This window comes from Hippopotamus amphibius, chromosome 7 (assembly GCF_030028045.1).
Source record: "Hippopotamus amphibius kiboko isolate mHipAmp2 chromosome 7, mHipAmp2.hap2, whole genome shotgun sequence".
NCBI lineage: Eukaryota > Metazoa > Chordata > Mammalia > Artiodactyla > Hippopotamidae > Hippopotamus > Hippopotamus amphibius.
The window spans coordinates 143,054,763-143,075,496 of record NC_080192.1 but is presented as its reverse complement, the minus strand read 5'-3'; the positions used below and the strand labels follow the sequence as shown (position 1 = coordinate 143,075,496).

At 48.0% G+C, this 20,734-nt stretch overlaps 1 protein-coding gene across 2 annotated transcripts in view; it reads right to left on the bottom strand.

The window, feature by feature from the left end:
• Positions 1-20,734, bottom strand: part of MBOAT2 (membrane bound O-acyltransferase domain containing 2) — a 109,208-nt gene that overhangs the window by 8,162 nt on the left and 80,312 nt on the right. The window contains exons 1-6 of one of the 2 annotated variants that reach the window (XM_057743228.1): positions 13,193-13,322; positions 12,797-12,852; positions 11,068-11,122; positions 5,518-5,701; positions 1,653-1,845; positions 1,205-1,308 (exon numbers count right to left, since the gene is read on the bottom strand). In XM_057743228.1, coding sequence (XP_057599211.1) covers positions 1,205-1,308; positions 1,653-1,845; positions 5,518-5,701; positions 11,068-11,122; positions 12,797-12,848 — 588 coding nt within the window. In that variant the 5' untranslated portion in view covers positions 12,849-12,852; positions 13,193-13,322. Of the gene's footprint in view, positions 1-1,204; positions 1,309-1,652; positions 1,846-5,517; positions 5,702-11,067; positions 11,123-12,796; positions 12,853-13,192; positions 13,323-20,734 lie in introns of those variants that run through there. The other variant, XM_057743227.1, reaches the window with a different exon arrangement.

Sequence of the window (20,734 nt, the reverse complement as noted above, 5' to 3'; positions counted from 1 at the left end):
CCTCTGCCCCCACTTTTCCCATGCCGTGTATTTTTTGAAGGAAATTGGGTCACTGGCCCCAAAGGATTTCCCACTTCTGGACCTGGTGTTTAACTTACTTCTCTATATTCTGGAGTCTCTCAATGCAGAAAGATCTAGAGACCTGATCAGACCTGTGCTTCCTGGGGAACCACATTCGCAGGTGCCAAGGTCCAGCAGAGGGGCCAGCCTGGTCCATTCACTATACGCTGCCTGTCAACCCTTCACCCAGTGTTCTGGTAACTCCTCCCATCTGCAACAGCCCTCGCACAGGCTTGCAGAGCAGTGCCTGCTCTTGGTTTTCCTCTCTTCTCTCCGGCTACCCCTCCCGCACGCCTTCCTCTGCCCGGCCTGTGAGATAGGGGCTCCTTTGGAAGCTCTCTTTCCACTCCCTCCGTGCCCCTCGTGGCTACTCTCGTGGTTCCTCCCCAAACTTGAAGTGTTACGTGCCGAGAACTCCCAAATTACAATCGCAGCTTGTGCCTCAGCACTCGCGGGCCTGCTGGACAACCCAGGTAAGCCTGACACTGGAACACATCACCTTTGCCTTCAAACCTGTGCCTGCTCCTGCTCCTGACCCCAGGAAAGGTACCACCGTGAATGCAGCTGTTCAAACCAGACCTCTGGGCACGATTCGTAACGCGTCCTCTCTTGCCAATTTCAGGGCATCACCGAGTTCTGCTGAGTCCCTCAGGCAGTGTCCTGTGTGTTTACGTTTTTCCAGCCCCACTATCACTGCCCTGGTTGAGGTCACCGTCATGCTGGACGAACACAGCACCCTCCTAACAGGTCCCTGTCTCATGAGGGTGATGCCTTTGGCCTGGCGTAGCCCCATCCTCCTAACACACACACACACACACACTCTCTCTCTCTCTCGATCACCTCACTAGTCTAAGCTGGCCTCCTGTCGTATAAACACCCTCCGCCTCTCTGATCTTTCTATATCCCTGTAACTGCACCAGATTAAAGCCCCAGCAGGACCCAGACTGTACGGATCTTATTCACCGGCTCCCCAGGGCCTGGGGCACAGGGTTGATGACCAATAAATACTGGCTGAGTGAAGGAATGAGTATTATCATTACAAATCTTTCAGCACCACTCTTGGGACATCACATCATAACCTATGAAAGCAAATTATGCTACTTAAAGCATCATACGGTAGCTAACGTCTCAATGATTTACTAACCTCTATCTGCTGAATTCTCAGATTGGATATTAAGTCCCAACGAGCTGCTCCATTTTTGTCGTATCCTCTGAATCCAAAGCCTGCCGCATTATTGATGGCGTCCGCTGCAGTACACGGAGGAGAAGGAAGCATTATGAACCCACGTAACAAATGACCACGTTCTCCCAGAAGATGTACGTTATCATACACTATCATCTTTAACTGTTAAACAAAGTAGATTTATTCTCATTTTTATCTGATATTATAATAAAATGGGGCTTGATCCAGTTTTTAGGCTCTCCCAATAGTTTTTAGGGTCTGCGAGGTTTGTTTCTCCTGCATAGATGACCCTAGTTTTTCTCATTGGCCTTGAACTATATAGCCTCAAGAGGGCACTCTCCCAGCCATCTCCAGGGTAAGATTTACACTTCCACACGTTAACACAGAAGTCTATTCACGTGTTACTTACCTAATGTCCATGCGAAATAGTATTTGGGTCTGGCAGCCAAGAGAGAGACGTACAGGTAGATAATTTTGGTCGGCCATGAAGCTGTAGCTTGAAAATGCTCATCAATATTGTACTCCACAGGTAACATCTTAGAGATGGTCAAGTGAAACAACAAGGAAAGTCCACAGACTAAGAGCTTCTGAATAACTGCGATCTGAAAGCAAGACAAGAGTTCATAAACTTAATCCATGCTCCCTTTACCTCCTTTTCTGTATTACTGCCAGATGACTCTTCCTGAATGTACTATTAACCCTGCAACTTGGTCAAAATTCCTGAACGCAGGTGTGCTTATTAGCATTTAAAGCCTCCGCAGTCTCACAGTTTGAACACGTGAAGCCTTACGTCTAATGACTGCCGCTGGGTTATGGCTCAAATCACATGAGAAACTCCAGTTTGTATTTTCAGGACTTTCAGTAAATTAAAAAAAACTAAAAGCAAACACAGGTGTATAGGATAACTCCATAAAAATGTTAACATTAATAAGTTTTGGTAGTGGATTTTATACGACTATACACACACACACACAGCTTATTTTTTCCATTGCGCTTTTTCCCTATTTTCCAAATTCTAGGTATTTCATGGAAACTATTTTTACAATAAACAACTTTCACATTTCTTTAAACCTGAAAGTTCTTTAATGCAATTTTGTTCAAGATGATAAAACCAAAAGAGCCACACACCCAAGAAAATGAAAAGGTCTGCATAAGAGATTCTGATGGAAAGAAGAGGCCAATCTTTATTTTATCCTGTGAGGTTAAATTACCTTGAAAAACACCCGCTCGTGGTGTTTTTAGCTGGCTAGGTTATTTCAATCTGATTCAATATAAAGGAGATTATACAGGCTACAGGCGGAAAGAAAAAAGTGGGGGGGGGGGGGAAGAGAAGAGGCTGGACCCAGATGAAAGAATGTAACAGAGTACTTGGATTTAGTGTCCTGCACAGCAATCAAATAATCTTCACATTAACTACAGTAATTTGCAGATGAACAGCCGTATTTAACACTTTCTGTAATGAGGCCAAAAAGAAAGGCTCACAGGCAAGACAGAGCACATGCCAGATTCCTGCACTTTCTAAAAAGCTTCATTTATTCCTGGGCTGCTCTTGCCGGGAGGCGCTGGATGGTCAAGGGCTCTCTGCTGCAACTGTTCTTACTCTCATTTTCCTGGGCGTCTTTCAAAGCTTCCTCCAGTAAAGTAAGGCTAACGTTTCTTCACTCCCACTCCAAAATATCTAAGCTACACATCTGAATAGAAGGAGATTTGCAACAGGTAATTAGGGAAAAATTACAGTCACAAATGAAGTGAGATGAACCGAATGGCTCCATACGTGAACCTAAAAATTGGGCGAATCATTCCAGTAACATGATGAGAAAACACGGTGGCCATGAGGCTGCACACACCAGTTTCCAGGCCTCCGTTTAAAACAAGTTAAAGCAACATAAGCCTGATCTCAACTAGAGTCCCCAAAAAGGCTCAGTCAGTGCAGGATCAGGAACTTTGAAAGGCGGGGGTGAGGGGCCTGAAGGTGGGAAGCCAGGTGTAACCCCCGGTTCCCACGGCCTCCCCTCCCCTGCGCTGGCAGGAGGCCAGAAGCTAACTGTCAGGGAAGCCTCACGGGAGAAGAGGCAGGCCTCGGGACGCGGGTCCAGGGTGGGGCTGGAGTGAATGTGGAGACGGTGGAAGATGCGTCCTGAGACGTGATGTCCGCAGTCCCCTCCATCCCACCCCCAGCGACGAGCAGTCAAGTCAGAACACCCTGGACAGGAGATGAGAGAAGCCTGCACTCAAGAGACCACACAGCCCCCGAGAAAAGACCTACAGGCATCACGGCAGAGCCTGACAGGGGTTCCCCAGGAGACAGGCTCCCCTTCTCGCACAGCCATGGGTTTTCTATTTGGGCACGCGGACGTCTAGCTGAAGACCACATGCCACAGCCTCCCCTGCAGCTGAGTGTAGCTACATGGTCACAAGTAACACGGACAACTTCTGTGGCGAGCCATCTTAGGCCATGAGGACTAGGGAAACGCCCTAAGGAGGGCAAAACAGGAGCCTGTGGGTCCCCAGCCCGGGGAGCTGCCGCATCACCCAGGGACCGCTGACACTTGAGCTGTCGTGTGAGAGCAGCATAAACTTCCGCCTTGTTTAGCCTCCTGTTATTCTGATCCTTGGTTCAGCAGCCAAACCTGTGTCTCAACTACTGCAGATAAAGCCCACCGGGAGGCCCCCAACAAACAGGCCACCGGGTACCTGACTGACTCGCTTTGGATTCAAAGAGTCTCCACACCCCACTCGTAATGCAAAGAGCTTCTAAGAGCCTTTGAGTGATCTGTAAATAACTACCGCTATTTAACTGTGTGAACTATGTACATATGGAATTTACACTTAAAATACATGACAACAGTGAGATGATAAATATTAAGAGTATTTGCTATGGTCAACAACCTCCTGTTTATGACGCCCACAACCTGAAGGAGGAAAGTGACATTTTCTAAGAGTGAATCCCATAAACATTTTGAGTCAGGTGGTAGAAGTAATAATAAATTTGCACTGTTTTTTGTTGGGTTTGATTTACTACTACTTTACATGTTTGCTGCACTTGACGTTTTTCCAGTATTTTACAAAATTATGTCTACTATCTTAATTCCTAGGTTTTCATTCTCTTTCCAGCAGTCTAGAATAAACTTCTGGCTCTATAATTATCTTGACTTCCTCCTATGGCTGTGAGGCCTCTAGAGGGTTAAGTCGTCAGCCTGACACAAAATAGTCAGTGGAAGAGATCTGAATATACCCAATTTCACGTCCAGCATTTATCAGTTTGATCCAGCATTTATCAATGAGCACAACCAGGAATGGAAAGTATGAAGACAAGGGCACCTTTTTGGTGTAAAATACAATGGGTCGCACAGCAGGAAAGAGAAAATACAAGAGATTTTGCGCATGAGTGCTCGTCCTTATTCGTTCTTGGCTTCATGATAGCTTAGAAAGGAGCCGGTCCTCTGCTCCAAACCCCACATTCAGAGAAAGCACAGTAGGCGCGCCTCTCTGTCGCACAGACTTGTTGATTGGCCTATTTCTCACGGGACCTTTAGATTCCATCAGATCAAACCCGACAGAACTCGGCCTGCACAAAGCTGCGAGGGCTCCCTTGACAAAGGAGCGCCAGCAGTTCCAAGGAAACAAAGACCGTGTCCGGCTGCAAGGCACAGACCGCCTGGGTTTGAATTCCGGTTCCCCCACTGCCACCCTGGGAAACCTTGGTCAAACTGCTGAGCCTCACAGGCTTCCTCACCTGGGAAGTGGTGAGAATAAAGCAGCTGCCTCATAAGACTGTCACGAGGGCTGAAGGTGCTATGAAAGTGTTTGCTCCTATTATCTTTTTTATTGTGAAAATCGGATAAGGCTTCATGGAAAAGGTGGTATTTGAAGCAGGCCTCTAAAGAGGAGTAAGATTTCAACCAGCAACGATCCAGGGGGCGTAAGGCACGTCAATGAGCAGAGACGTAGGCACAGCCAAGGAAAAAGCCTGGAGAATGAGGCGCGGCAGACCCACGAGACAGGCTTCCTATAAACACCCCGGGACCATCAGGCACTGTCCTCACTACGGAACTCAGCACAGCTTCCTAAGTAACCTCGTTTCTGTTCTTTAATCGTGACTGTACTTCTCGGAGGCATCGCCACCAGGGACTGTGCGAAGAGTCACTTACCTGGAACGATGTCTTCAAAGAGAAAGATGCGTAAACTCAAAACCTGAAAACATCAGTATCGTGAAATAAACAAGGCTAATCGATACACGTTAGAGAGGCTGCAGACGCATCTCCTGCTCTTACGTTTGGGGAGGGCTCGGGCTTTTCGTACTGTAGCTCCTCTTTTCCGTTTTCACCTGATTGTGTCATATGGTACGATCTGCCTTCGATGAAAGTGATGTAGTCTTTGTAGGAGCAGAGCGGGCCTGCCAGGATACCCATGAAGTTACAGTTGTAGCTTAAATACTCCAGAAGGCTCGGCATGCGCCTGCAATGAGAAGACACGCAACCTGTGAGATGGGGCGTTGGCTTCCAGAAAGTGTGACAGGCGTGATCGTCTCCAACCTCACTTCTCTCACCATTTCCAAAATAAAGCAAGCTTTGATTTTCATTTCCTTCCAAACAATAAGAACTTAAAGGTTTGGGGTGAAGGGATGCTCAACAGTATTTCTGGATAAAAGAGTTTCCAGACAGGTCTTTATGAGCAACCACAAAGGGCTCCTACCTAACTCCTCATGATGAAACAAACCCAAGGTGGATAAGGCATGGCAGGAAGAATCCCCTCTTACTAGTCAACCATTCACTCAGTTAACAAATCCACAAGTGCACTAACTAATGCACATGTGCTCCAGGGTCTAGAGAAACCACGGTTATCAAAACAGAGGAATTCTGCATTCACAGAGCTTGTAGAGCAGTTGCAGAAAACAAATAATAAAAAAAATACATAAAACAATTTCAGAGATGCTAAGTACAAGGAGAAGGGAGCATTTTGTTACATTAATAACCAGAGGCCTCTCTGATCAGGAGATGTGTGAGCCATGTGACGGTCCAGGACGAGGACTCCAGGCAGAGGGAACGACGAGGGCAAAATCCCCTGGCCCGGGGGCAGGTCCAGCACCGGGAGGCTGGCGTGGCTGGAGGCATAAGCCGGGGACAGAGGCAGAAGGGAGTCGGCGAGCCCAGGTGAGGCAGCGCAGGGCTGCCTTACAAGCTGCGGGGGCACTTTGGATCTGACTCTGAATGTGCTGAAAAACTACAGCAGGGTTTTAAAATACCTACGTTTCAAAAGAATCCCTCTAGTGTGTGGACAGAGGAGGGTGGAGCTGGGAAGGCCAGGCAGGAGGTTGCTGATCTGCAGGGGCAGGTGACAGGCTGTGAGCTGCGGGGCAGCAGCGTCTGCGTACACTCTAGCAGGACAGCCCTGGGTCTGCTGATGGACCGGATGCGGGGCGGGAGGGAGAAAGGAATCAAGGATGTCTTGCAACATTTTTAATTCAACTGCTCTCAGGTCAGTCAAACGGCACGCGGTATCTAACGTGTACCAAGCATCCCAGTTCTCAATGCAGGTAACCTGGAGAAAAACAGTTAATAGCACAGGAGACTATGCAGACCACATACATGATCATGGAAAGGCCTGAGAAGTGTGTTTTTTATTTATTTATTTTTTAGAACCAACTCCATCTGTCAAGTCTGCTTGACAGCTATAAACTACCACAAATAAAAGAACAACTACACCTGGAGACGGGAAGCAGCCTCTTGAACATGTTACAGCCCCGTCTTCCTCTCTAATATGACAGGTGATCTCCTAAAAAAGCACAATCTCTGTGGCCAAGAGGAGTCGACAGAACCCCCTCACATGTGTTTTTATTAAAAACAACAACAACAAAGAGAAAACAGTGCTTCTGGCCCAACTGCACTCAGCTAGGTTACCACTTAGCCAAAACTCTAAGTTTTTTTCTGAATTATTTTTCTACTTTAAAAGTGTTTGGAACCTTAAGTACTTTTTCTTGAGGGCTCAAAAGCGATGAGAGCAAAAGGTTTCTGGCAGATTTTCTCTTGTAGTTCTTTCTGTGTAACACCGCAACAGAGCACCTGCTCTCCGCCTCACACACCACAGCAGGTGCCCCGTCGTCACAAAGCTGCCAAAGAGCCCCTTGTGCTCTTGCAACAGAGCCCCATTTCCAACACCCCTTATTTCAAGACCAAAACAATGCCAGGTTATCAAGGTGCAGCTCCATCCTACCACAGCTATGTACCACAATTTGCAAGGACGGGGGATAATTCTGGATCATGAAACTTGCTGGAAGTCATTTCTGGCTCCACTGTCACATCAAACGACAAGTCATGTTAAGAAAGAAGCAGATGACTATAATATGTGGTAGGAAATGAGAACTAAGTATAACGGTAATACCCTATTTATGACAATGAAATGGAAGATTTGTTCTTCACTCAATAAATATTTACTTGATATCAACTGTGCATTGTCCTAGACTGGAGCTGCTCAGTCTCAGCACTGTTGACATTTGGGGACAATATTTCTTTGTGGAAGGGGACCGTCCTGCGCACTGAAGGATGTTCGGCAACATCCCTGGCCTCAACCTGTCAGATGTCAGTAGCACCACCCCTCTCCTTCTGCGACAACCAAAAACATCGCCGGCAATAGCAAACGTCTCCCGGGAGCCACGATCAGCCCCAGGGCGAACTGCTGTTGAGGCGATGGGGACATAATGATAAACAAGAAGAAGGTCTGCCCTCCCGGAGCTGACACTTGGGGGGTAGGGAGAGGTACAATCCCCATAAATACATTATATAACAGCAGAGAGCAACACGTGATGCAGGAAAGTAAAGCAGGGCCAAGGGCTGCAGGGTGCTGGCAGGGAGGGCTGTGTGGTGACGGCTGGGCTGATGGGGGAGGGGAGGGGCTACGGGTCCCTGTGGGGCCTGTTGGGGTGGTCAGATGTTTGTTATTCTTGATCACATGGGGAGGGCTTTCATCAGGGGAGGGTGATAATATAATCCAACACGTGGTAAAGGAATCTCTGCTGCCAGGCGGAGAGTAGACCCCAGAGGGCAAGAGAGAAAACGGAGACCAGCTGGTAAAGCTCTGACTGCGGACCAGGTAGAGAGCGGGGTCAGGCTGCGGTGACGTCAGCAGGAACGGTGGTGAGAGGCCAGCCAGATTAGAGACGGTCGGATGTCACGGCCAGAGGACAAGGCCGGGTGGCAGACAGGTATCAGAGGAAGCGTTCACTTGACTTGAGGGTGAGGTGGATTTGCAGTAAGAGAAGGGAAGTCTTCCCAAGTCTCTGCAGCTGAGAGGGAAGCAACAGGTGGAAGAAGAGATGGGGGTGGGGAGCAGGAGGAGGCACGCTGCAACGGCAGGTGGACCAGCCAGGCCGGGGCCCAGGACAGAGGCTGGGAGGGGATATAAACGCAGGGAGGAGACTTCAAATGTGCGGGTGGTATCACAGCCAAAGGAAGGCACGTGATCGCCTGGGGAAGATGGGAAAGTCCAAGGATGTGTCCTGCAGCGCAGGGATGTTTCGTGGTGAGGTCGAGGAGGAGGATTCAGCAAAGAAGACGCAGAAGTAGCGGTGAGGCTGCAGGACAGTCAGGAGCATGTGGTGGCCCAGGTGGCAAACGAGGAAGGCGCTTCAGGGACTGAGTGAGCCACAGGGTCACGTGGTGCCGGAGGCTGAGCAGCCTGCAGACCATTAAATCCACCAAGATGAAAGGCAACCCTGAAAGAATGGTAGCAGACGGGCAGTGGGGGCAGAAACCTGACTGCAGTGGGTTGAGGAGAGAACTGGAGATGAGGAAATAAGGAGAGACAAATCCTTCGAGGAGTCTTGCTCTGAAGGAGTGCAGAGTCATGGCGTGGAAGCTAGACGTGGATATGGGGTCAAGGTGATTTTTTTCCTTTAAGTTGGTGGGAACGAGCCCACAGAGCAGGAGAAATGGTGAGCGGTGATGCACAAGACAGGATACCTGAAGAAGCAAACCCCTTGCGTTTTGTACTCAAGAAGCAATTGGGACTTCCTAGGTGGCGCAGTGGTAAAGAATCCGCCTGCCAATGCAGGGGACACGGGTTCGAGCTCTGCCCTGGGAAGATTCCACGTGCCACGGAGCAACTAAGCCCGTGCGCCACAACTATTGAGCCTGTGCTCTAGAGCCCGTGAGCCACAACTACTGAGCCCATGTGCCGCAACTACTGAAGCCCACGCGCCTAGGGCCCGTGCTCCACAACAAGAGAAGCCACTACAATGAGGAGCCTGCGCACCACAATGAAGAGTAGCCCCCGCTCTCAGCAACTAGAGAAAGCCCGCGTGCAGCAACGAAGACCCAGCACAGCCAATAAATAAATAAAATAAATAAATTTATTTAAAAAAAAAAAAGAAGCAGCAATTGGACTGAGTGTTGAAGTGAAAAGCTGGCCTTGCACTGGACTGTGGATGGTTAATACTCGGCCCGGGAAAGAGGAGACTATTCTGTCACAGACACAGGCAAGCTTGGAGGTTTGGTGGCTGCAGAATGAAGCAGAGTTGCCTTATTTTCTCCAAACAACAAACTCTGCTACCACCCTACGTGAGCGTGGGGGAGGGAGGGCTGGGAGAGGGAGGAGAGAGGAGGACACTGTTCACGAGCCTACAAGAGAACTGGCACGTGAGAGGACGGGCAAATGAAGGAGAACGGTGGGCAATACTGAGCGCCAGAATTTTACATCTGGGGCAACACATCCGAAAGGCGTCCACTCGGCCAGACGATGCTTTTCCACACTGCCTTCTTCCGCTGCTGAGGCAGGTGGAGAGCTGAATGTAACCAGGTCTGGGGTCTTGCCAGGTGGCCATGTGGGTGGGAAAGGGGGGACCGGGGTTGAGTGTCTCTTAACAAGCAGTTCCTGGGATGGACAAGGACTCATATAGATCACAGAGCACAGAGCACACGAACCGCTCGTCAACTAAACAAATTCAAGTGCGTATTTACTGATTATATTAAGACCTGCTATAGTGAATATCAAAACAATAATTTTTTAAGCTCTTTATTGGAATATAATTGCTTTACACTGTTGTGCCAGTTTTTGCCGTACAACAAAGTGAATCAGCTGTCAGAATAATTTTAAAGACGAGGAAAACATAAGAAGATTCTCAAGACATACGACCCGGGATCAAAGGTGAGCGCTTAGGGTAGGGCCTTCCTACGACGCAAACGATCTCCTGCTTCTGACAGCCATGCGTATATTAGGTCCAGATGTACAGGAAATAAGGTGCTTGTAGGAAGCTTTTCTTTAAGTAAAATGAGTATCTGATCTCTAATCATATTAGACGAAGACAGGACCTGCCAAGAAATTAAACTACTCCTCAGATGCGTCCACGGAGGACGCACAATAAACGTTTGAAGCAGCCTATCCCAAAACGAATTCCTCAAATAACAATGAGAATATCCTGCTGGTTCTTCATTACCTCCAAACATGGCATCTCTGTGCTGAGTTAACATATCTAAGCCTGGTACCTGCCATCAAGTCACTGGTCTATAAGTGGTAGCTGCGATTATACTTGTAATTACTACATGAAGACCAAACCATCTTCCTGTCTTCAGGGAATTCAGAGCCTCGCAGGAGAGACAGATAACCTCGTGGTACACAGGAGGAGCATACTATATGATGCCGTGGGAGTCTTAGAAGGGAGGCCTAGCCCAGCCCACCCAGATTTGGTGGCGGGAGGTGCGCAGAGGGAAGGTTTGGTTTTCATGAACTAAGAGCTTCTAGGAGGACAAGTTAGCCTTGGCCATGAGGAAGTGTGTGTCCCTGGCAGGGACACTGTGAACCCCGGCAGGAGACGATTTAAAGTCACGCACCTTACCGCTAAATCTCTCTGTGACGGAGTCAGTTCTTCCTCCTTGCGAAACATCCCTGCGAAATAAAGATAGGCAGTTTATCAAAACTAGGCAAATTTATGATTTCTCCCAAGAAAAGAATGGTATTTCTTCCTATTGACACTTTCATCGCTTTCCTCATTTGAAATTCATGCTAGAATCCCAACTTCAGTATAACTGTTTGGTATAACTACTCCCTTCCTTTCTCTTCACAACAAAGCTTCAATTGTGTGAAAGGATAATCGTGTAACCAGATGTCTCTGGCTCTGGGTAAGATAAACAACACGTGTTGGGGAACTAATTTGACTTTTTTTTCTGAAGGAAATTATTATTACATTTAAAAATTCCCCGATACTAGCACACTTAACAGTAAACGTGGTAACTTTTTTTTTTAATGAAAGCTTTGCTTTATTGTTTGTACCATCTGTTTTTTTTAATTAATTAATTAATTTATTGATTTTATTGGCTGTGTTGGGTCTTTTTTGCCATGCGTGGGCTTTCTTTTTAGTTGTGGCGAGTGGGGGCTACTCTTGGTTGTGGTGAGCGGGCTCCTCATTGCCGTGGCTTCTCTTGTTGTGGAGCACGGGCTCTAGGCACGTGGGCTTCAGTAGTTGCAGCACATGGGCTCAATCGTTGTGGCTCACGGGCTCTAAAGCACAGGCTCAGTAGTTGTGGCTGATGGGCTTAGTTGCTCCGCGGCATGTGGGATTTTCCTGGAGCAGGGATCGAAACCGTGTCCCCTGCATTGGCAGGCGGATTCTCAACCACTGAACCACCTAGGAAGCCCACGATGGCTTTTCAAAAAGGAGGCATTAAAATGTTTCTGTTATTGGACGATTCTAATGACTGACCTCAATGGTATGGACAGTACAAAGCAAGAGAAGATTTCCCCACTCCTACGTGACTCCAGTGAATGAAACTGAACTCAATATATCATCTTCATCCCCTTCTCTACCTTTCTGCCAAACAGGAGAGTGCTACCTATGATTACACATCAACTTACTAAATCTTACACCCAACTGAAACACCAGAGGAGGGCTATGAAGCAACAACAGGCTTCCCAAATTCTTGTGGTTCTTTTCGGGCAGATGGCACAGGGCGGGTGAGGGATACAGTGAGGCTGGAAACCCGTCCAGGCTCCAAACAAATGACTGTCCTACAGAGCATACACCTTCAGTCCCTCAAGAAACCACAGTCTAACTCTTAGGACCTGGGGTCCTGACTGCTAGCATCTGCTATGGCAGGATGTCCATTTGCTGAGGATACAGAATAAGAATATATAATTATCTATACTAAGAGGATATGTAAATGTGTGTGTGTGTGTGTGTGTGTGTGTGTGTGTGTATAAGCGTCAGGGGGCAAACATGCAAATTTTAAAAAATATGTAAACAGAGATGAAGCAGGGATTAATAAAGCGATTTAGACCAAATGTCTATTTTCTTTATATTTCAAATTGCCACTGATGTGAGTCACATGACTGACTCACACTATTTTACTTTTTGTCACTGAACTGAATGCAAAATTAACAATAAACAGTGAAAGAAAACAAGCACACGTCAGTGACCTTCAGCAGAGTTAAATATTTTCCCTATCTTACCTCCACCTCTTTCCTTCCTCTAACAGAGAGCAGAAAGGTAAGGTAATCTCTCAAGCAAAAGACGGTTGGAATGTCACTTTTTCAGTGACGAAAACTTAATTTCCAAATTCTTACCATCGTGAATTTCATAAGCCAAACTAGTGATCTTCTGGGTAATTATCATCATTGGCCTGTGAGGAAACAAAACAGGAGTATTTTAAAGGAAGAAATTTAAAATAATACTTAGGATATATGAGTTTACTCTGCTTATATGACTACAAATCCTGAAATGTTTTCACATTAAAAAAAGGCCCCAAGGGGTTTCAAAGAGAGAGCTCCAGGGCTGCTGTGTCTGGGGAAGGTACGGGAAACCGGGAATCTGGGCTTTGTCCCTGGCTTTAGGAAAAGGCTCAGCCCCTAAAGGAAATCCCGTGTGAGCAGTGATGCAGCCTCCTTCCTTCCCGCCTGTAGCCTGAGGCCAGGGCTGAGGACCACACAGGCACAGAGGGGACCCCATCTCCTGATCCTCACTCAGTTCTTTTCAACACTCTGTGCTGCCTTTCGCCTCAGGGCTGAATTTCAAGACAGAGAGTAAGTCGCCTGGGAAAAGGGGAATAGGTGGAAAATGAAAGGAGTTTGGGTAAGAGATGTGGAGCAAAACAGAAAGAGGGAAAGGGGGGAAAGAGAAAGAACCACACCCATGTCCCTGTTCCAGGAGGCCACACCCTGGCAGTGGGGAGAGCTGTGAAAACGCCCAGAGCAGCACCAAACACACACACACACACCAGGCCGCACACCACAGAGAGGACTTTAAATCTGTGTCACAAGTGAGAAAACGGCCATCGTTTTCCCATATTTCATAATCTCTAACTGAATGGATAACTTGGAAAGGAAAAAAAAAATCCACATGAGAAAAACCACTGGGCTACACTTTTATCCTTTACATTAGTTTACAGATATTAGTATTAAAAATAATTAACCCTAAGTTACTCGTTTATATTTTTGGAATCTCCATAAAAACAGAAGGAAATCGTGTTCTCCAGGAAGGTCCATCACAGCTGGGGAGCAGCAGGGGGGCTGAGACCCACCACAGAGACCCTGAGTTCCCCCACCCCATCCCCCTGCCCACTGCTCAGAGCACAGACGGCCACCTTCACCAGAACCACCAGCATCTTTAAACATGTAAAGAAAGGAGGTGATTTCTCACCATGTCAGCAACGCCATTAAGGGTTTGTTTGAAATGGTCCAACCACTGGCATAGATGCACAGCCCTGGGCCCTGAGAACTTCCAGCCTGTTGTCCTCACTGACAGGCAAGGTCTCCTAGGAAACCTCTCAGATGGTGATTGCTCCTAAACGCAAAGTGCTAGCAAGAGAGGATTCCTCTCGGGTTTCTTTAAAAGTCAGTTCCTGCACAGACACCACTTACTCTCATGAAATGATTCCTCAGCTAATCTACCCCCCAGGCTGCTTTCACCACCCAGCTGCCGTTTTAACTTCGCAAGATACTTTACATGCCTTTGAGGATTATAAAAATGCCTTATCACTTCCATTTTCCTGGGGGAGGAGGATCATTTTTCTCACCTGCCTAATTCTCTTCATAGTTTAGCTCAAAAATGAATGATAAAATACCCATCGGTTCTGAATTTTAATTCTCACGTCACCTTAAAAAGTCATAAAAACAACCGATAAAATACTTATTAAATTTATATTATCAACTCAGTGACATACTAAACTGTTAGGTCCATACACATCAGACGTTGCCAAAAGGCAAACATGTGGCCCTTCGTGTGTCCAGTGGTCCCCTGGCAGGACCATGCAACCTCTACTTCTAGCAGGTGTGCAGGACACAGGCTCTCACAGAAGTGAGGCAGGCTCGGGGACGGGGTGGTTCCAAGAATCATGTCCCCTAATAGAGGTGGAAAGAGGGCGGGAAGCAGATCCACACACCCAGACTCTCTCCAAACGTTGCTCCCTCCACGCAGACTGCCCTGCCTGGAACTGCCCTGCAAGGCTGGCCTGTCCCCTGCTTCAGGTCTCTGCTTAACAGCCACTCTGCACAAGAGGCCTGGGGGCAGCTCTACCCCAGGAAGCGCCTCTGCCCAAACGCCACACACACCCTTCACTTCATCTCAGACTCCTGCTCGTTTCCCTCAAAGAATTTCTCATATTCATGGGCGTTTCGTTTATCCAATTATGGTTGTGTTTTGAAATCTGTCATCCCTCTTTAGAAGGTCCCTGCGATAAGGAGCTCACAGTCTTTTCAGCGCGGACTCTCCAGGCCGAGCACAGTGCCCGGCGCGGGATGTGTGCTGAATTAATGTTTCTAAAATACCACATACACCGAATCTTCTGAGCATCCGGTCAAGGTCCATCACTCCTTGCGTGGGTCGATTATACTCCCTTCCTCCTGTCCTCTCTCCTCTGTGCTTGGAAACAGCTGCCAGACTGCTCTGAAATTACTGGCTTATCTTTCTGTCATCACAAAACCCATGGGCTACGTAACAGCAGGGCACTGCCCTATTCACCTCCGCAGCCTCAGAACCTGCCACGCACTCGGCGCCGAGTTCTGACTGCCTCGAGAGAACGTCTCACATCACTTTTCTGCCTCCTCCACTGACAGTCACTAACCCAGAGCATCTCCCCTGGTTGTAAAGGGGTGGCCGTTCCACAGCCTCGGTCCGGCCTGTCACAGGCTGGGGTCGGGGGGCTAGTGTGAGAGTCAAATGACAGAACACAAAGCTATTACAGAGCGACTACGAAGGAAAGTTAAAAAGTACTACGGGGCCATCCACAGACTGACGAAAGCTCAGAAGAGTCACCCAGAGGGGAGGGGGCCGGAGGAGTCCAACACAGGCCTGAGCCTGACCGGGAGACAGAGCAGAGTGACGGGGAGCAGGCAGCCTCACGCATCGCACAGCACCTAGTGCACGGAGAAGACACTCCCAAATGAAAACAGCCCCGTGCTTTACAGAGAAATGAACGGCCGTGGGTTTTCCTAACAGTGTGTTTTGTGCATAAATACCTGGGTGGCGACACTTAGAGTGACTCACACCATTTTCACTTACACCTTTATTGACATGTTAACTACCTGTTTGCTTTGCATCCAATATCTAATCGCCTTCCTGGTCCTAGAAAGTCTGAGACAACTTGACGTGAATCACACTCTCCCGTTTCCCGAGGGTGGAGGCTGCGAGGGGGGTGGGGGAGGACCGTTCGGCTTCCACGCCTCCATCTCTCAAGGTCGAGGTCGGGGCCGGGATCCAGCCACCTGGACCTTCTGTGCGATGAGCTCGCTAGATTTAGGTGGAGCTACAGAGACTTTCTCCCCCGGCACTCTGCTAGGAATAGGGAAGAATATGCAATCTAGCTATTCAAAATCAATACTTCAACTGATGAAAGAGCTTCAGGTAATGTAAAAAAAAAAAATACCCATCTGATGTAAAGAACTAAAAAACTCTAGACTTCTTATAATTTTTTTTTAAAAAGGATACAAATTAACTTTGTATTTTAACTAAAACATGCACTTTTTTTCTCTACGAAGAATGAGAATAATAGGATTTAGTTCTATCACACAGTGAAGCTCAAACTGTAGTTAAACATTATCAGAGAATGAATGCCGTAAAACAACGATCACTTTCTGGATTGTTCCCCCATCTCTAGGAGATGCTAAGCTCCACGATACCTGTGTATTAATGCTACAAAGCAACTACGCGCACCTACTAGGTAAAAGGTCAGTTTGCCACCAGGGTACAAGTGCCTGACGACAGAGCAAACTTACTTCTCCACTCTCAGGCACATCTAGCACACAGGTGCACTCTCCTCCACAACAGCAAAACCCGCTGAAACCAACAAACCCCATGGACCTGAGGCCAAAGGAATGCACAGAGAGAGAGGACGGAAAAGGCTTCTGAGCCATTCATCCATCCATTCATCCATCCATTCCCTCTACTCCCTCCTTCGGAAAGCAAGATCTAGTGAGCACCTCCAAGGCACCGGGTGCTGGAGACACAGCTGTGAACAAGACAGGGGAGGGAAGGAGAACAGACACACTTACAGGTAAATACACCGTATGCCAGCTGTTGTTACGTGCTGAGCAGAAGAACAAAACAGGGAGCGGGAGTGCCAGGATGCGGGTGAGGACTGGCTTCCCCCGGGGGTGACGTGTCACAGAGAATGTGAATCCGGGAGCGAGCCCCGGGGAGGCAACTTCGCCAGCCCCCAGGCAGCAGTGTGACTGGCCTGCTGGGAGGCTAGCCAGGATGCTGATGTGACTGCAGCAGGTGAGCAGGGACAGGGACAGGTGCTGGGGACAGACAGTGGCAGGGGCCAGACCTAGAGGCTCCTGCAGGGCGCTGTGAGGACGCGCGCTGTGACCCGCGAGAGACTAGGAACTGCGGGGGGACAGGCAGGGAACGGACTTGGTCCTAAACGGGCATATTCCGGCTCTGGCTGGAAAGGGCTGTGGGGCACCGGAGTGAGGCTAAGAGACAGGCGAGGACGCAGCCCAGACCAGCGGGACAGCGCAGGCCGGGTGGAGTGGGTTCCAGCATCTCCTGGCGGGGAAGACAGAGGGAAGTGGCGATGATCTGACAATGAGCAGACACGGGTTTGAGGCCTGAGGCCACCAAAGGTTTTGACCAGAGCAATGGACACAGAGAAGGCTGGAGCTGGCTGAGAACAGAGCAGGAGGCACAGGGAGGGAAGCCGGGAATTCCGCATCACGCCGGCTCACACGCGACGCCGACACGACCGGGCGGAGACATGGGGGAGACAGGTGCACACGTGACTCAGGAAACAGCTCACGTCCCGACTCCACTGCTTACTAACCGTGGAGACAAGAGAGCTGTTTAACTCCCCGCCCAGAATTATCATCTATAAAACGGGGACAATAAAGCCGCTGTGTGGATGCAATAAAGCAGCGACAGGACAGATGCCACTAACAGTAGGCACAGCAGGTGTCTGACGAAACCTTCGTTCAGTAAGTACTGGGCCTGCTGGTCCGCAGAAGGCACTGAGGGCTGCGGGAACTGACTGTAAAGTGCTGTTTCTGCAGGAACCTCCTCGCTGAAACAGGAGCTGCACAGGTACGCGAGTAGCTATGTGAAGAGTGTGTAGCGCCAAAGCAGACATTTGAGGAAACGTGCAGAGCGATGAGAGACAACTTCAAACGAAGCAAACACCTCGGACAGGAGTCGCTTCACCTGGGTCTCCGAGGGCAGGGGGGCCCGGATGCGCAGGTCGGGCTGGGAAGGGTGTTCCCGGCAGAGAGAACCCGATGGGCAGAAGTACGAGGACGTGAAAGCGGCTGCGGCGTCAGACGGGCTGAGCGGCGAGGCCGGGCCACACGGTGGGGGCTTTGAAGGCCAGTGACCCACTTCGTAGAGTCTTAAGGGAACACTGCAGATTTCTGAACACTACTGTTACACCACACTGCTTTGTGAACAGACATAAAACCCGGGGGAAAGGCTCAGGTAGGGTGGGGAACAGACACACCGAGCCAGGTAACAGACCCGTGCCTGTTCACTCCCGGTAACTTGAACTGTATCAGTGGCAGCCAGGAGGAAGGCCTCCCGCACCCAAATGTAGGTCAAGGTGTCGGGAGACGCTCCCAGAGGGTGGAACGGGAGGAATGGGAACGCTGCGGTTGCCGGGCTGCATCCTGTACATCACCCTGTTACAGCACTGCTGCTGCGCGCGGCAGGGCCGGGACGGTGAGGAGCAGAAGGGGCCCCCAGGACTCAGTTCAGTGCGTACAGAGACAGGATGAAGCTATCAGACCAACGGTCCCTCCCTTCTGCGCGACAAGACTGTCACCGGCAAACGTACTTAGCACTCAGCAAACGTACAGCACACGCTCCGTACATCTCAGCTCAATGAACGCACAGGGGCAGCCGGTCATAAAATACTTACTGAGCATCTGATACCATCTGGTTAGCTCTAAAATACATTCTTGATTTGAACGGAAACTGTGTCATATATGTCTCTTTTCGGTGGATACTTAACCAACCCTTCAGCGCCACAAAAATCAACATATTCCCGTCGGAACTCATTATCTTCCTGCCCCCTCAAAAACCGGTTTCTGCTTCCATCTACAAGGAGGCAAGCATTTACCTTTCTTGTTCGGTCTCAATACTGAATACGGAGAGGGGCTTTCCTCCCTGACCTATAATCCCAGCATTTTTATTCTGTACATTTGTTTCCCAGATCCGTGGCTCTGTTTCTCTACGCTGGCTTCTTGAATCTGGCTGTTCCTACATCAGTCCTACAATATTTAAATGACGGCTGCTTTGCAGGCAGTATGTGTTTTATACTGAATTTGCTACTCTCAAACACTTCTAGAGAAACTGTTCAATTTGTCTAAGTCCCCTCAAAACCTCCACTTGAAGAGCGTTACACTTACAGATTAACTAGAGAAAAAGGACCATCTTTACAGTACTGACTGTTACTGTCAGTCTTCTTTTATATCCTATAGTAAAGTTTCATAGTTTGCTACACAGAGGTCCATACATTTCTTTTTATATGTATTCTTAAATATTTCGTAGTTTTTATTGCTTTTGAAACTAGAATCCTTTTTCTATTATATTTTCTAACCGGTTATTGCTGATATAAAGGGAAGCTAATTATTTTATACTTCTCTTGTACCTATCTTGTGAAGCCAACATGAAAGCTAAGAACCTAACTTTTCAACCTTTCGGTAAAAAGAAGCTTCTATTAAGAGGTGAGTCCCTTTTATCTAATCGACATGTTAAATGTATCTTGAATCTATCTACACACACACACACACACATGCACACACACACAATACCAGTGTTCTACACTTCGAGCGAGTAACATTGCCCTGTACAAAAGAGTTCCCATGCGATTCCTCAGTAAAAAAGCCTGGCTTCACTTCCTGTGCTTCTAACTTCAGGGCAACGGGACAGCTTAGCACAAAGAATGGTGCTTTATTCAGTTCTACCTTCTTCAGAGAGCCAACATTCTGGATGGCTACCATCTCTATCCTAATTAGGACCAAGTCAGGATCTTTTCTGCTCATGTGTTATAACACACTCAAGGCTTCTAAATGCTTCTTTTCTCTTCTGCGCCCATTAAAAAAAAGAGTCCTTTAATTTAGTTTGGCCAGGATGGTCTCCTTGAGCTCATTTGTTTCTGTCTAATCTTTATCAGTTCACTGATTATGGTCAGATGTTTTCTCCTAATGGATAAAAATTACATGTTAAACTGGGAGTTTTACATCAGGTTGCCCATCTTTAAAACACTATGTTGTTTTTCTTCGACACACTTAAGTATTTTAAATTATATTTAAGTGAAAAATTTTTAATTTCAGTAAAATACTTAAGGCCATGTCACATGCATTTTGTTCTTAATGTGCACTGTCCTCTAAGTTGTGTGGTCACATAACTAGTCTTTTCCAACAGAATGGGAGAAACAGTGGTGGGCTGGCATGTTCTCTCTTTGCTCAATTTACTACCAGGCGCGTGCAAGCGTCAACTTAATGGACAGGATTCCAGAGACCCTGAAAGAGGTGGGGCCGCAAGGAGGAGGAGCCTGGTTCCCTAAATGACTGTGGGGATCAGAGGCCCCTCCTCAGCGGACTGTACTGTGAGTGAGAAATAAACTTTTATTGTGTGAAGCCACTGAAATCATGTTGCTGTTTCGACAGCAGTTAGCCCACGCCCAGCTAGAGCGTGACCAGAGTTTAGAATAGCAGGTAAGGGAAGTAAGAAAGGTGGTGACTAAGATCAAAACGAAGGAGGGGTTCTGAGGCTCCAGCAAACACGGGGTCTCACGGATTCGTACTTGTACAATCCGTGCTGACACATTCAATTCCACCCTGTTAGATTACTTATTAAATCTGGCAGTTTAAAAATATAAGCAGCCGGTTCTTACTTTTATCACACTAGGATGACAGCACGTGGCCTGGGTTACCTCTTCAAGGTCACCGAGATTTTCATGGTGGCCCAATATATTTACTGATTTTGCTCAACAGGGCTTTTTCTCCAAGAATTCCTATTATTTATAAGCTAGATCGCCAGCATCTATTCATCCCTTCTAAATGCCAGGTGTATTT